This window comes from Penicillium verhagenii (assembly GCF_028828195.1).
Source record: "Penicillium verhagenii strain IBT 33310 chromosome Unknown utg000006l_segment0_segment0, whole genome shotgun sequence".
Lineage (NCBI taxonomy): Eukaryota > Fungi > Ascomycota > Eurotiomycetes > Eurotiales > Aspergillaceae > Penicillium > Penicillium verhagenii.
This window is the reverse complement of record NW_026643170.1, coordinates 1,493,655-1,509,869: the sequence shown is the minus strand read 5'-3', so window position 1 is coordinate 1,509,869 and position 16,215 is coordinate 1,493,655. Positions and strand designations below refer to the sequence as shown.

The 16,215-nt window shown below is 48.2% G+C and overlaps 6 protein-coding genes across 6 annotated transcripts; 2 read left to right on the top strand and 4 right to left on the bottom strand.

Annotated features, from left to right (window-relative positions):
• Positions 1–69: 69 nt before the first annotated feature.
• N7466_005971 (histidine phosphatase family protein) lies at positions 70–1,758 on the bottom strand (the record flags this gene model as incomplete). Its single annotated transcript, XM_057165368.1, has 3 exons — positions 70–916; positions 971–1,100; positions 1,158–1,758. The coding sequence occupies 3 exons, from the start codon at positions 1,756–1,758 to the stop codon at positions 70–72; spliced, it is 1,578 nt and encodes a 525-aa protein (XP_057020967.1).
• Positions 1,759–2,577: 819 nt separating this feature from the next.
• On the top strand, positions 2,578–2,831 carry N7466_005970 (uncharacterized protein; the record flags this gene model as incomplete). Its single annotated transcript, XM_057165367.1, has 2 exons — positions 2,578–2,646; positions 2,679–2,831. 2 exons carry the CDS (start codon positions 2,578–2,580, stop codon positions 2,829–2,831), a joined length of 222 nt encoding a protein of 73 aa, XP_057020966.1.
• Positions 2,832–4,538: 1,707 nt separating this feature from the next.
• Positions 4,539–5,726, bottom strand: N7466_005969 (uncharacterized protein; the record flags this gene model as incomplete). The annotated part of the gene is made up of 1 exon (XM_057165366.1): positions 4,539–5,726. One exon carries the CDS (start codon positions 5,724–5,726, stop codon positions 4,539–4,541), a length of 1,188 nt encoding a protein of 395 aa, XP_057020965.1.
• Positions 5,727–6,850: 1,124 nt separating this feature from the next.
• N7466_005968 (GMC family oxidoreductase) lies at positions 6,851–9,043 on the bottom strand (the record flags this gene model as incomplete). The annotated part of the gene is made up of 3 exons (XM_057165365.1): positions 6,851–8,390; positions 8,458–8,898; positions 8,988–9,043. The coding sequence occupies 3 exons, from the start codon at positions 9,041–9,043 to the stop codon at positions 6,851–6,853; spliced, it is 2,037 nt and encodes a 678-aa protein (XP_057020964.1).
• A 1,546-nt stretch (positions 9,044–10,589) lies between these two features.
• Positions 10,590–12,280, bottom strand: N7466_005967 (CFEM domain-containing protein; the record flags this gene model as incomplete). Its single annotated transcript, XM_057165364.1, has 8 exons — positions 10,590–10,885; positions 10,944–11,011; positions 11,077–11,459; positions 11,516–11,583; positions 11,639–11,675; positions 11,733–11,917; positions 11,973–12,108; positions 12,176–12,280. 8 exons carry the CDS (start codon positions 12,278–12,280, stop codon positions 10,590–10,592), a joined length of 1,278 nt encoding a protein of 425 aa, XP_057020963.1.
• A 1,330-nt stretch (positions 12,281–13,610) lies between these two features.
• On the top strand, positions 13,611–15,301 carry N7466_005966 (peroxidase family protein; the record flags this gene model as incomplete). The annotated part of the gene is made up of 7 exons (XM_057165363.1): positions 13,611–13,812; positions 13,862–13,980; positions 14,033–14,063; positions 14,121–14,270; positions 14,332–14,652; positions 14,728–14,902; positions 14,971–15,301. The coding sequence occupies 7 exons, from the start codon at positions 13,611–13,613 to the stop codon at positions 15,299–15,301; spliced, it is 1,329 nt and encodes a 442-aa protein (XP_057020962.1).
• Between the last annotated feature and the right edge of the window lie 914 nt (positions 15,302–16,215).

Genomic DNA, 16,215 nt, shown 5'->3' with positions numbered 1-16,215 from the left:
AAGGGAAAATCGGATGTATGTACAAGACAAATGTATAATCGCGTGAAAGTCGCTGAACTGCTCCTTCATTTAAGAATCAGGAACGCCATCAGCGACCTGGTGACCAGTAGTGTAGTTTCCGAAGCATGAGTACTGGTACTCGGCATTCTTCTTCAGTGTAGGCACTCCACGTAGGAAATTATCCACTGGGCAGAAGCCGTGGGTAGCATTTTCACATCCAACAAGCCCATTCAAGGGCAGAGGGGCATTGTTCAACACGAACCGAATATAGCGGGTGGCATTATTGCCTGACTGAACAGTAGGGTTTGTCAGGAGGACAGGACCCAAGTCTTCGAAAGATGTGTTGCTTGGACAGGTCCAAATTTCAGACATAAAGCGGGCACCGAATGGAGTCATTTGAGTCAGAGAGAAGTTTCGCTTGGGCGCATGGTCCACGTCGGCCGGTAGACCATGGGGGCCAAACTTGAAGTAGTCAAGACCCAGAGCATTGACAACAGAAAGAATGATATCGTCATGAGACATGTCCATGTAAAAAGGCTGGTCAAAGGGGAACTGGGCCAGGTTGTTGTCGTAAGTGTAGTTGATGCTAGTGTCGCTGGAAGTGATGAGCTTTCGCTGGAGGCGGGCTGCGAGTTCTAGGACATAGCCAATGCCCTGGGCACGACCGGAAGGTGAGCCGTAGGCGTAGTCTCCGTAGTACTGGATGTCAACGTTGTATGCAAAGTCTTTCCACTCCTGCTCCGTGAAGAGGGAGCAGAATGATGAGCCACCGAGACTTGTGTACTCATAAACGCACGTATTCTGCATGGCGAGCACGTCGGAAGCAGTCACGTTGAAGTCATGAGGAAAGTAGGCCGCGAGACGTGAGCGAGCGTCTCTAGTGTATCGCGCGATGAAAATTTCGGCAGCATCGTCTCTGAGAGGTCCTGTCAATATCCGCGGCTCGGGGACAAGGAAAATGGTCACTCACCCTTCACTCATATCACCAGTGCAAGCTTCATATGAAGCCAAGGTGTTGTTGAATCCATCTTCCTCAGGAATGACGACCAGATCGTATTGACTGTAGGAGCTGTTGGCGCCGCTATTCCCAAAGAAGCCACCTTGTTAGAGATGTTAGCATGCCTCTCCAGCTGTCCGATCAACTTCGAGGAACTCACTTAGCCACCATCTAGCGCTCTCCAGGATACGCGCCTGCGAAGTAGTACGGAAGACTGGTGTCGGGCGAGAAGTGCCGTTAGAGTAAACATTCAAAGTCTGGCTCCACGCCGCGACGTTCTCCCGACCAGCGCGGTACAATAGTCGGCCATAGTTGATCCAGAAGCTGGCCCCGGATGTAGCTTCGGTCGCTGCACCACTCTCCATCAAGGTGTCATCTCCAATGACATATTCCCAGTTTTGGAGGAATTTGAGGGGCCCAGTACCGACGGCCCATCCAGGGTGGGCCTTGGTATAATTGGTGACCTTGGCAGCGAAATCCTCCATGCCCTCACCATCCAACGGGTAGCTTGTAGGGAACCTCTGGGCATGGCGATGCAAAACATGCACCTGGGACAGTTCACACCCTTCCGGCACACCCTTGGGAACACTGAAGCCATCTGCATCTCTGTAGGGGCTAAGGTTGGCCCAGCTCCTGGTCATGTCAAACCCAGAGGCATATGTAGATCCAGTCGGGCCAGAAGCTGCGGAAGAGGTGGAAGTCGCAGTTGCTGCCGCTGTGGCAACAAAGCCAGTCAGCGTGACGCCAACGAGGTTCTTCATTATTTGTTGGGGTAAAATGTGGACCCCCGGGTGTTGATGTGGGGAATCAGGGGTTGGACTTCCAGGGAGGTTTTTTTTTCTCAAACGCGTTCAAATTTTTACTTAATAATGCCAGTGGATGTCAATGGGCGATGTTGAAGCAATGACAACGGCACAATTGAGAATTTTTGGTAAATTGATATCGGAAATTAAGAGTCTCCGAGTATTTTCCGAAAACTCCTGACTTTCGGGAGATTGTTGTTCCCTTCTGTGTTGGGAATGTTATCTCGTGCCTTTCCTACTTCGGTGAAGATCGACATTCACATATACTAACTACTAGTAGACAACTAATAGATTGGCTTACTAGTACGCAGATGACTGTAGAATACTATCATTCGCACAGTGGACTCGGAAAATACACTATTACTATTATAATACTTCTAATTGAAGTAAACATTGTATTAAAATGTATCAAGCCCATGGACCTTCCCGTGAATGTTTGCCGTGTGGGGTTCATTCACTTGCTTTTATTCAAAGCTTTAAATACTTCCTCTCTAATCTTCTTCCTCTTCCTCCTTCTCACTTCTCTCTCTCTTGTCTCTTACTTACTTCCCTTCCCTTCCTCCCCATCTCATACCTTTATGCTCTTTATTTAAATACTCTCCCTCTACTCTTTTTCCTTCGTCCCTCTCTACTACATCTCTTTTCTTACTACTTCCTTCGGTACAAACATGTCTACCAAACACGTCCATCAACCATAAATCCTTGCCTCGCCAAGCCCAACTACCGACTCGACCGGTAATGTGTGAGATTCACAAACAATGATATATCCCTGCTATCATGAACAAAGCGCTGATTAAGGGCAGTGAACTCAAGCAGCCAGAGAAGCTGCCGGAAGTTTACTTTGCTGTTAGGAATTGATTCACTGTTCTTAGTTTTAGATAAATACTCCTGTTCTACTCCATCTTCTTACTTCCTTCCATGCTCTCGTTTATCAAAACTGCAACAACTGCCTTCACAACAACGGCAAGATGACTAACGAAGAGAAGAAAATGACGAAGAAGGCCGCAAAGCCTATGGCAAGAGATCATTGATTTCATCGATTCCCTCAGGGATGAGATGCTCGATGGTCTTCCGGATGGGACTGGCCCCAAAAAGATACAGCGGAACCAAGATTTCCGCCTTGACCGGCAATGCGTATGATTCACAGACACTCAGATATTGCTGCTATGGTGAACAAGATGCTAACAATTTTGATTCCAGGTCACAAGCATGGAGCTCCGGTAGCACAACCTCCAAGTTCAGGTTAATTCCGGAGCTACGCACTTGATGACGCTTCATAGCCGGGCGGCGGACACCATTTCTGTCGCCTGTGTGCCGGTCAAGGACCCCTGAGATGCGGCCAAGATTAAGGAGGAGCTTAAGGCAAACATCAGGCTCCAGGGCTACCGTTCGGTGCCGGCTGAGCTAAAGCCAGTCGCTGCCGAGCCTGAAGAGCCATACTGTCGCGGCCTTACCAACATTTTCCATTTTTCAGCTTGCCGTCAGCATCCCGGGGAAGATCAACAATCAACAATTTAAGAAACGAGATGCTCGAAGGTCTCCGGGACGGCAACCACGGGTCCAACATCTTGAAGACTGTCAACTACGACCTTGGTAAACAGGGGCTATGATGTACGCACCCCAAAAAAAGTACTCTTTTCGAAAATTAAACTTTCCCGAATTTTATTCCAGGTCACCTCGGTGAAGCCAAGATACCACAACCAACCTTCATGTACAACGGAAATCCGGAGCAGAAAGGGTAACAATATTGGAAAAGAGGACGTCTGGTTGCATGTGTGCCTTTGAAGGACTCCTGGGACGCGGGAAAAATTAAAGAATTGAAGGCGAAGTGTGAGATGGCATGCTCGAAGGTCTGGCTGATGGTGACCACGGGTCTACTATCGCTGAAACATGTCAACTACCGCGTCCACATGCAGAGGGTAAGATCCACGGACCCTCAAAAACCTACTCTTTTTGTACATGAAACGCTAAAAAGTCTGTTTTCAGTAAACCAGAGAAAATTCCCAACACCTTAAGGTCAACGCAGGGGTTAGAAAGCCCCCTACTCTTAAGGCCCATTTGGGGCGGACGCCGCTATTGCCTTCGTCCCGGTGGACGGCCCTGCTCCGCCGAAAGACTCGGACCGAGCTGAGTAGAACATTTGACTGGGGGGCTATGCGAAAGCCCGGCCTTTGAGATATTTTGTACCAAACCTTGGAGCTCCTTGTCAAGTTCTACTGGTAGAATTTTTGTTACATGAAACCTTACCTACCCGGTGTCTCTTTTTTAATCTTGGAAGCCCCGGGAGGCATGCTCAATAACTGGAATAGATGTATACTTTTAATTGGAGAGGATAGAAATCCAGAACTTGATAAAAGTACATACTTCTTGATGCATACTCGAACAACGCTTCGGTACATACTAGTAGTAGGTGTGCCGCGATACATTTGGAAAACTGAAAGCTATCCTTCGTCTACAGATACTGCATAAATGATATGTAGATTGATTGCGAGCAAACACTTGGACATCCCTTACCACCTCATTCCACCACAAAAAATATTAATCCACCTTCAGTACCTTAAAGTTCTGAAATTCCTCATTCAACACTCACTTCCAGCTCATATCAGATATCAATATCAGTCAACCACTCAGTAATACCTCAATACATTCCAAAAATATTCAGCCATATCATTTCCGCGATCTTTTTTTTTTTTTTCATATCTCGTACTCATCAAAATTCTGACGCCTTGTGTGCCCTCTTATGCGGGAGGCGAGGGAGGAGCGGGCATGGCGCGCGAGCTCGACGACTGAGCAGCTGGAGCGGGCGATGCGAACTGGCCGGGGCTGGGGGCCGGGCCGACGGAGGCAGGTCCCACAGGAGCTGTGTGCAGAGTCTGCTGAGGAGTCGTAGCAAACTGGTTAAACGGGGGAGGGGCCATGTAGTTAATTGCACCGAAAGAGGCAGCCACCGCAGGCGGGACAGGCTGAGCCAGGCGAGAAGGAGGCGGAGCTGACAGTAAGACGCGGGGGACCGGGCCGGGGCCGATAACTGACGCAGGAAAATAGGGCATTGTAGGCGGGACTGGCCCGGCGAAAGAGCCAAAGCTGGGGTAGTGGTTGGGCGGGCCTAACATGACAGGCGGCCCAGGAGGGGAGGGTGCCAAATCCCAGACATACTGAGGCTCACCGATAATTTTCTTGGCGATTTGACGGACGGTGGGATCCATTTTTCGCCATGGCCACCGGTTCGTCGCGAAGGCCATCGCAGTCATCTTCTTGCGCTGTTCAGCGCTGCGTTGAACAATACCAGGACCAGGAGATGGCGGGATTCTCAGAACCCGGAAGCAGATGAAGTGCAGGAGATCTGATTGCACGCGGAACCGCCCCATGTCGGCGACTCTAAGAGTTAGTAGCTCTTGAATCAGAGAAGCAATGTATGCAACAGGCTCGGGGCTGTGGATGGTATGAAATTTGTTCAGAGTAGACGCGACCCGGACTGTATCATTGACGTGGAGACGAACGGTCGACATGGGCAGCAGGTAAATCACACCGAAATTCAGTCCTAGCTCCGGCATCTCAATGGAGTGGCAGCGGGCGCGGGAGTCCCAGTAGCCCACCCAGGGCCGTTCATTAGGACGAACCCGAGGATAATCCCGGGCAAGAAGTTCTGATGCCCTGATGACATCCTCGTCACGGAGTAACCACTCTGGGTTCTGGTCCATATTTAGTTGATGATAGCTTTCAATCTCAGATATTAGCTTACTCACTTCACAGAACTTTCTATCGCCGTGGCGAAAAAGAATTTGGTTGCCGTACTCCACAACCATGAACCCGTTTGCCATAAGGGTGTTGAGGGCTCGAATGGCGGTGGGGAGGCACATCTGGTCGCGACCGGACTCATCACCGAGTCCGTCGAAATACTCCTGAGGCTCAACGTTTAACGGCATGATTGATGGAGCCTTCCAGGAAAGACTGGTGTTTGATGAAGGGGCTCGGACGATAGAGGAAAGAAATAGAAGCAGTGAAAAGAGAGCAATTCAAGGGAGGAAATCGGGATCTCCGGCTTTGGGTGCGTGAAAGAACAGACTATGGGGTTTGAAATGTGGGAAAGGGTTGAGAGCAGGAAGAAGGAAGAAAAAAGAAAAGGACTCGTGGGAAATACACTAGGGTTAGGAGGTTAGGGCAAGGTGATGAGGGTGTGAACTCCCATAATCCCACGCTGCGACATGTGCCCTGTCTCTGGCATTTCCTTTTCGTCGCAAAGCTGGACTTCGTACCCCTCCAGCTGCTAGTACTAGGTTCTGGGTTCCGCACCTGCCCTGGAGAACGAAGTACATACTACCCATCCCACATGAGAGTATCATTGATAGTATGTACCCTTCTCAAGTACTCACTACAAGTACATGCTGTACTTATAGAACCTACTCTCCCACTTAGGAATACCAATGTTGAAAGTAATACAGGTAGACAGGCAGTCAAGCAAGTGACCCATGGATGTTTTCATGATTGTAGCATCCGTCTAGTCAACAGCTTTATGTACTTGATCAATATGTGGGTCCCGCGGCCCGAGCCCCCTAGGATCCACCCACGGTATCCACTTGGGGGATTGCTAGAGAAACACGTAAATTTGCCGACTTTTTGGTCAAAACGAGAATTCTGTTATTCCTGATGGAAGTTCCTGACCAATGCTCATGCCACCTGTGGACATTGTTCTTTGTTCGTCTTACTCAATTTTGATACACGTGCGTGCCACGTGGGATGTCGGGCCGACCGGCATGCCGAGCGACTGCCGTTCGGCAGTATTCACTTCCTTAAAATAGTACGCACAGCAACCACCTTATATCTAAGGGAATATTACTGTCAGATCTTCTCTGCACTATTTGGTAAAACTCTTAGTTTTTGATCTGAAACGTACTCATCTCACTCAATGGTGGCATCTTCAAAGTTATTATTCTAGTGTGTATCTGCATTTTGGATCACGAAATATATAAGACGACATGAAAAACAAGTGCGGGAGAGTCCTCGCCAGAAGGCACAAAAATATTAACAAACAAAGTAATGAAAGTGAAAGCTACATAGCATCAGCAATAATAACATCCGCAGCCTTCTCACTAACGATATAAATAGGCAAGGCAATGTAGTAACCCGGAATCTTGGGGAAGATAGACGCGTCAACAACACGCAACCCATCAACACCACGAACCCGGAAGTCCGCATCCAAAACAGCTTGCGGATCGCCATCCTCTCCAATAGCCGCAGTACAGCAAGCATGGTGTCCCCAAGCCTCGCGCTTAATGAAGTCCTTCAGCTCAGCCTCAGTGGTAACATTGGGACCAGGCCAGACTTCTTCGAAGCCACCATCAAGCGGGATGAGATCCTCAAAGATGGTGCGAGAGAACTCCATGGCCTCATACACGGCCTGAAGATCCTTGTCATCAGCACCGTCTGCCGTCACACCGGTGTCAAACGAGTTGAAGTTGATGAGGGGGGTATCGCGGGGATCGATCGAGCGCAGCTGCACGGTGCCGGCGTTGTTGCGGCTGCGGGCTTTCAAGGTGATCCAAGTCCAGTGCTGGGCATCCTCGAGACCCTCGTAGGCGTAGTTGGGGTAGTAGCCGGGGAAGTTGACGGGCGCGCCGGAGATGAAAAGATCGGGCTCGTCGTCAGCGACGGAGGATTGGCGGATGATCGCAATGGCAATGCCGTTGGTGGTGTAGGTGCCCTTCCACAGGGGATCATTGTTATACTGGTCCAGGCAAGGGTCGGGAAGGGTGTACATGAAAGTGCATTTCTCCGTGAGCACGAAGTCGGTCGGGGACTTGCCGATCGTGCCCGTCTCGTAGCGATCTTGGAGGTTAGTGCCCACACCTGGCAGGTCGACGAGGGTTTTGATTCCGAATTCGGCCAGCTCGGCCTTGGGGCCGATTCCGCTCAGCTTCAGCAGCTGGGGAGTGTTGAATGAGCCTGCTGACAGGATGACTTCACGGGCAGCAGTCACGCTGCCGGGGGTACCACCAGCAGAAGTCATTGAAGCGCGAGGATCAGCACGGTAGAGGCTTTGCCCCTCGAGGTATTCCACTCCCGTAGCTCGGGGCTTGCTTCCGGTGTTATCGAACGTGACTTTTGTGACAAGCGTGTTCAGCTGGATATCAAGGTGGTATTTGCGGGAGCCGTCATCATTGACAGCATTCACAGTCGACAAGAGGAAGTCGCGAGGACCAGTTCGCTTGTATTCGGGTACATCGACGGCGAGTGGGACCTGGAATGGACCAGTCTGGTAATCGTGCAGAGGACTGTCATTGTTCATATCGCGTAGTAGAACTCCAGCTAGGCCCGTAACTGTATCAATGATTTTGCCCAGAAGACTTGTGCCTGCAGCAGTTGCGCCAGCCAGAATTAATGACAAAAGTTTTTGGTCCTCGATGACAAGGCGCAGATCTGTCAAACTTGTTGTGAGCCATCCGTCAAAGCCATGGCCAACAAGGCTGCTTGGCAGGTATCTGTTACGCTCCAACTTCTCAAAGTATCCTCGCATGTTGGAGGCGGACCATGACTCGTTGCCGGTCAGAGCTGCGAGGTTCTCCCAGTCATTATCGTATGGGTAGATTGTGCTAAGTAAGATAGTTCGTTAGCATGTCTGAGCTTCACCTGTGTGGATTGAGAAAGTGCAAGACTCACATCATGGCATTATGAGCAGAGCAACCACCCAAGGTACCAGCACGAGGGTACAGAATGCCTAATGGATCTGACCCATTAGGCGCATTGGCACCGACATGAAGATCACCGGATGGGGTGCGATAAGTCATCTTGGAGTCCTCTTCCTGGCGTGTCAAGTTCGAGTAGTGGTTGACGAAGTAATCCCATCTCATCGGCTCATATTCAGTAGACTGAAGCTGAAGAGCGGGCACAATCTGCCTGGTAGCATTTCCTTGATCATCTCCCGCATCCAGGAGGAGGACCTTGAATCCAGCAAGAGCCAGCCGTGCTGCGAGGGGGCCACCTCCAGGGCCAGAGCCCACTACCACATAGTCATACTGTGTGGTGCCATTTGTTGTTGTGGCGGATCCATTAACAACCCGCTTATGTACATCATGGTATCGATGGCTGGGAATATGGTCACTGTAGCGATAGTGTTAATCTCTGTGTTTTTCAAGGCAGGCCTCAGGATGTGCTGTCATGGACGATCGGAGGAAATGTTTTCCACTTACGAGGCAAAGACCAACGAGAGGGTGGAGAGTAGCCCAAGCACAGCTGGGATACGCATTGTGAACGCGAATTAAAGACCAAATAAAGGCCCTAAAATTAACGATAAAGAAAAACAAGACACGCAAGGTGCAAAAACAGACGGAAAAAGAAACGAATGACTGGGATCAAGGAATGAGAATGTCTTCCAATGGTCCGATGTCCTCTCCCTCTATTATAATGACCTTAGCGTACAGCACACAGGGGGTCTGGTATACCGCATAATCCCCGACGATGTGACTATATCCGTTCCCACGTTCCACACGTATTGATCGACAGTACTTTTTCCTTCGCAAATCTTCCACCTGAGCAACCCCTATACGAACCGTTTTTACCAAGTCCCACAATATGACTACACAAGTCTTCGCAGGAGTTAATTGAGAGTTTCTTACCAAAGCACCGGGATTATCCCGTGTCAACCCAGCTCTATGAATCCACATACCAGGATATGGATTCCGGTATTTTTGTTTGCTTCACTGATCAATCAATGATCCGGCTTTCTGGATGTGGGTCATTTCAAGCCTCTCAGGGTCCGAGAACCCTCGTGCAAGAGGCTAATGTCCGCCCTAGACCGTTTGACATGCCGATCACACGGCACCCAACGCCACCAATTTAACGGCGGAATTCTTCTTTGGGGGACTTTTTACTCGTTTTGGAATCCTTGTTTTTTCCGAAGCTATTCCGTTCAGGGAATGTGGTTATGTTTTAGTCTGTGGGGGAAGGAATACATTGTGGGGACTGTGGCACTTCGTATTGCTAAGCGAAAAACGCCCAGCCGCTGCTAAGGAATAGGCAGGATCTTACATTTGCTTGTCGGAATTAAGGTATTCCCCCCTTTTCAGTCACTTTTGACTCAGGGGCTTGCGGAAATTTCAGCCTCCAAGTCAATGGAATTGTTCGAGAGAGAGATTAGAGATGAAAGAAGACATTGAGAGCACTGAGAAGTTGGGTTTGTCCAAGTCGATAAATGCTAACCCATCAATAGAAATATAAAAAAAATTGGCAGGCATTAGATCTGAACTTTTAACAACATTTAAAAATTAAACATTGAATATTACCTAAAGACAATAATTTTGGACTTCCTGCATGTACTACATAGTGGCTCCAAGCATCGGTACTTCACGTAGGTTTGCGGCTTTAGGCTTAAATTTCTGCGACAATCTAATCCACCAAAGGAGCTCGCATCTTCGGCTTTGAAATTTTTTTTATTCAGAGATAGACACTGAAATTTTTAAAGTAAGAAAACGAAATGCCTCTAGTGGGAAAATACGGGTTGAAAGATATCAAGCGCAGGAAGACGGAAAAGGCAATGAGAGTATCAAGGCGAATACCTACTATCCCTGTGAAATGAGAAGATAAAATGGGCATAAAATAGGGGGAGATCAAATCAGCTAAAAGAAACTTTATTGTTGTTTTCTGCACCGAAAAGGAAGTTGTATGAATAAAAATAAAAATAATCTCATGAAAAGAAAGAAGGATATAGAGTTTATAACGAAGGTATGAAGAAAGTGAAAAAAGAAAATAGTAGCCGCCCGCCTCTTCTAGCTAGACAACTACTTTCAGAGCCCCTATACTTTGGAGTTCAGTTGTGTCTGGCTGGAGTTCCCCATATCACCCAGGGGGTAGAACTGGCCATTACTCTTGCTGTTCACATGAATGTCGTGGTGGACATAGATTGGTCCCTCGAGCCGAGATCCTCTACCACGAGAGTGGGAGCTCACACCATATGATTTGATATTCTCAGTATCTCCAAAGAGTCCGGGAGAAACACGGCGTAGCAAGGACCGGATGGCGGGTAGACATGCGCAGATGACACCGACATCACATTCAATGGTACTCCAGTATCCAATGCTCACGTAGTCCCCTTCAAGGCAGTCAGCTTTTGTATCAATTCATCAGAAGATATGGATGAGTTCACTTACATGTGAGGTTTGTGGTCGATGCAAAGTTGATGAGCGAGTTCAATCGTAGAATACTGACAAGGGTGACACTGACATTGGATATTAGTACCAGTATTTTAAACCTGTGGCTCAATGGTCGGGGGGATAAACATACAAGAGACCTAGACCAAACATGCACATGACGTACACCTTCTTTCTCACTGAAAGGTTCAGGCGATAAAGTTGTCGCAATGGCAGGGCCATGACAATGATATCAAGGACCATGTTTATAGCAGCTGATGCCCAGCCTTGCGCGTTGATATGGTTGCACTTGTAGTCTCCTTCGTTATCCCAGTGAAGCCATGCACCGGGCAGTGGTCGGCACTGGAATACCGAGATCAAGACGAAGGCAATCAAGTACGAAACGTTTAGCCCAATCACAATGTATGTCAAAGTTCTGAATTGACGGTCGGGGAAAATTCGGAGGTAGAAGCAGCAAATCGAGATTTTGGTCATGGGGAGGATGCTGAGATAGATCAATTCATCCCAGAAATAAATCTGCGTGGCGAAGAAAAGTCAGTACAGAAAGGCAAGATAGTTTCGAGAGTGCATACATAAAGAATGTGGGTGATATTTTCAAATGGAAGCGTCCACATGTCTTTTCCTAGCCCTGTATTGGCCACTACAAAATTGTCAATAAATAGAAATCTTTGGGGTATCAGGAAGCATGAACATACAGACGCCAGAGAGTGCTGAGAGAGCAACCAGTAGACACTATGCACTGTTAGTGGGCATGATCTATAGTTCATTAGAAAAATATCCGCATATTACCATTGTCAACATCATAGTCAAATCATCCCATCCAAAGATTCCTCCGCAGCACCCAAGGCGCGCTATCACGCGAAGGATACAGGCAACGAGAGCGATCACGCCTCCTATAACTCCAGAGTAGAATACAATGTCTGTTCTATTGCGGATAGGGGCTCCGCATGCTGTCTCGGTGACATTCTTAGTTGCTATCGTTTGTCAGTTTTCATGCCCTGTTGCAATGTAATAGTGCTGTAGACGAACTCAAAGATTGCCGAATGGTGCAACTGGTCAGAACACATTCTTCAAGGATTGCGGTATATTTCGCGTCTGTACACAGACACGCTTGGTCTGTGGTTGCGCATGATGTCTGTTTGATTGAAGATGCCATGCATTCCAGCTTTGAAAAACAAGTCAGTCATATTTTTACACAATGAAAGAAACGTGAACAGGCGGATGCTTCATACTGCACATGTTGGCAGTGCGGCCTCTAATTGTGCCTCTGCTGATAATGCTGTAACGGTAGTCGAAAAGAGTGTCGCCACCAGGGCTGCTATACCGAAGACACGCATTTTGATCACTGTTCTCGTTTCGTGATCGTGGCCGGGGATGTTTGGTTTCAAAGTAACGAGCGTGCTGGCCAGAACACGAAAATGTGTCCTGGTAGACTTTTCAAAGAGTCGACATTTGACATCAAGTCCTCTTCTCCCGTTCACCCCCTTGTCAAACTAGATTCCTGTTCTTCATGTCGGCAATTGGCTCGACAGTTCGTCTGTCGATCACTACGGAGTACAAATTACAAATTAAGATTTTGGAGCAGTTCAGTCAAACATACGGAGTACACAGTACGGATACACCTACCTCCACCCATCCAATACTGAAGGCGGCACCAGGATATGCAGGATGCCCTGTACGGAGGCGTATGCGAATTGGGATCTGCATCTATACGAGAGGCCCGCTTATCCCGCCTCCCCGTCAGCTTCTAGACCGTCCCCATTGTGGCTTGTCAATGCCAATAACCCAATTAGCAGAGAACCAAACAGCAAGAGACGTGGCTCCACCTGCCAGCCGAAGGCTTACACGCCGCCGATCAGTTTGGGACTTTGACCCTCTGTGCCGCATGAAAGTCGGTACTTTGCGACAAAAACACCAAAGTCACAAAGTCAACAAAGTACCTTTTTGAGCCCTATTTTAGCTTAAAGTATGAATCATCAATGGCTCCACTTTTTTTAATTTTCTCCTTCCACTCTGAGAGAAGAGGCGCCGGTCCGGTGTTTTATGTTTTTTAACGTTTTCCGTTCAGATCCCACCAGTGTCCCTGATCGGCGCTGTCATTAACTTAGGTTAGATCCGAGTCGCGCGCGGGGGCACGGAGACTATTATCCCCAACTGGAAGGGATCGGTTCGAAGGATCGATTATCCACAAGGACAATTTTCCCTGAGAGTGGGACGCCAGTCCACTTTTGCTACGAGATTTCTCAACATAACTCCGAAGAAATCCGCAAATGATCTTCCACAATCTATCCATATGAGGGTAGGAGACAAATACCGGATGGGTTGACGGGTGAAAGCTTTTGGCGTTTTTGTGGGGCGTCTCATTTGAGCTGTTCATTTGCCCGGAATATTACGCTGCTAGTTGTTACCTGGTTTTGGTCTTGCTGACCTTTCATTTGCGCTCCATTTGACGGTTTCGGCACATGGAAATGATATCGAATTGAGGTTCATGCACTGAAGATCCCTATTCAGGGGTCGCCAATACATCGGCATGTCTATCTCGGACGATTCCTGCTTTTCCGGGACGGTTGTTCTTATTCTTTCCTCCGGGCCAGTAGATTGACGTTCATTTGATCTTTTGTCTTTTCAATTGGAGCTTTAGTCTTCTGCTCATAACACTCGTTCAATATGCGTTTCCTTGATGCGGGGCAATTGCTCTGGTCATTATCACTCTCTACTGTTGTGGTTGGTTTCCCAAATGTAGGAAGCCACGGTGACCAAGTGCACAGAAGCTTGCACAAGCGATGCCCGTTTTCAAATGAGCAGCCGCAGCCTAAGGCGCATCATGACAAGCGCTTCCTTTTCTCGACCATGGACTCTCCCGTTGACAGTATGTGAAGCTTCGTCTGAGTGAATTGCTTTTTCTAACATAAATATAGTCACCGGAGAACATTCATTCCAGCCTCCCAACTTTGACAATGGCGACCAGCGTGGCCCCTGTCCTGGACTCAATGCATTGGCTAATCACGGCTATATCCCGCGCAAGGGTGTGGTGTCGGTAAGTAGTGCTTCGCTGCTTGAAGTCGCCTGCAATACTAACGGCGATTAAGTTTGGCAATGTTATCACCGCAATCAACGAAGGTATTTCATCCATCGCCATCATACACTCCTTTGGTTCCATAAGCTAATTTCTTCAAGTTTACGGTATGGGAGTCGACTTAGCCACTGTCCTTGCAATCATGGGCACTGTCTGGACCGGTGACCCACTCTCTCTGGATCCCAGCTTTTCCATCGGAGGTCGTGATACGGGCGTCAACAATCTTCTGGACAACCTCGGAGGACTCCTCGGTCAGTAAATTGAGCACTGATTTTATCCTCACCTGTACCATTACTGACAGAATTCTCAAAGGCACACCCCTTGGCCTGGATGGGTCCCACAACTTCATTGAGGCCGATTCCTCCAACACTCGCGACGATCTCTACGTCACAGGAAACAACCATAAATTGAACATGGACAAGTTCATGTCCTGGTACAACATGTCAACCAACGGCACCTTCAGCATGGACCTCATGGCCGAGCGCGCAAAGATCCGATTCGAGGAGAGCATCCAAACCAATCCCAACTTCTACTATGGGCCTGTCACTGGTCTTATTGCTCGTAACGCGGGCTACATCTTCTCCGGTCGCTTGTTCCGCAACCATTCCCGCGAGAATCCAGAGGGGGTTCTGAGTAAGTGATACGCCAGAAGGGCACACTTGGATATTCTTTCATGTGCGAGTACTAACTGAACATTGTATCGTCTAGCTAAGAGCATTGTCCGGAATTTCTACGGTATCTACGGTGAGGAGGGCAACCTGACCTACCGTGAAGGATGGGAGAGAATCCCCGAGAACTGGTACAAGACTCCTTTAGACTACGGTCTCATCCAACTCAACCTGGATACCATTGATTGGATTTTGCAATATCCAGAGCTTGGAAGGTAAGACAGCTTGCTCCGACTCCTTTCTGCCATATCTTTCGCGATTTTCTGAGGCTAATTCGCTACAGCATTGGAGGAAATACCGGTACTGTGAACAGCTTTGCTGGTGTTGACCCCGCGGATCTAACCGGCGGTGTCCTGAATCTCGCTGGACTCTTGGAGGGGAATAACTTGCTGTGTTTCGTCTTTGAGGTGCTCAAGTTCGGTAGTCCCAATGCACTGGATGGGATTTATAAGACCATTGCTGAGCCGCTCGAGTGGGTCACCAACCTGCTTGCTGTGCCCTTGTTGAACCTGACCTGCCCGGCATTTGAGGATCTTCAAATTGGTGGTAAGCCATTCTGGGAAGCGCTTCAGAATGATTACCCGGGTGCTTTGAAGAGCGGCAGTGCATTCTAGAAATTGATATCTCGCTCTGCTTCTAACATTGAAGGCCTTCGACCTTGGAGGTTCTTATATTCATTTGAATATTGTATAATTGAAGGATTATTGTTGTTATTAATATACTGGACTTTCTCTCTCTTCCTATTCTCTAGTACTTATTTCAAGGTTCAATGTCAACTTGGATGCAGTTGTTCAATGACTCCGGATATTGATGTAAATTGAAGTGCACATGTGTCCAATTGCCTATTTACAATCGCATCCTCAAGCGATCTATCCACCTATCAAGACAACCCACCCAAGCCCTTTCAGAAAGACTTTCATCGACTCACTTGGAGATCCGGTGTAGAATCTAACAACAATGATTTTCAAGGACGGAATGCTCCTAAGCTGCGCGTTGATTTCCACCAATAGATTGCGAGCAAATTTGGAGCCATCCTCGGCCTCTTTCATCAGGTTTCTCGAGCTTTTAGTATAGACGAGGATTTCCAAATTACTTAATTTGAAACTATCCTTCTGGAGAAGCTGCAGATTTCGCAGGCCATCCTCTCTGATCTTCATCTCGCCCGGTTCGTTTTCAATCCATTCAACGGCCAGAAATGCGATGCGTGGGTGCGTCAAGAACCCGGCTTTCACAGGTCCAATGGAGTTTATGAATGACTTTAGAAGGCTGCTTCGGTTTTTGTTTCTTTTCACTTCCATCAAGGTAAATTGATTGATGCTATATAGAGCACTCCAGGCCTCGTAAAATACCTGTCTGTTGGTGTATAGTAATGCAAGTCACGCATAGGGTTTTGCAGGCCTGAAACTCCCCACTCTCCTAATATCTTTTCCTAAAGTCTGGCTGTCGTCAAAGAAAACCCCCGCTCTTCAGCGCATGAATCGCGTGGTGAATACGCTGGGTGGATGAGATTTTTTGTACTCCACACGTT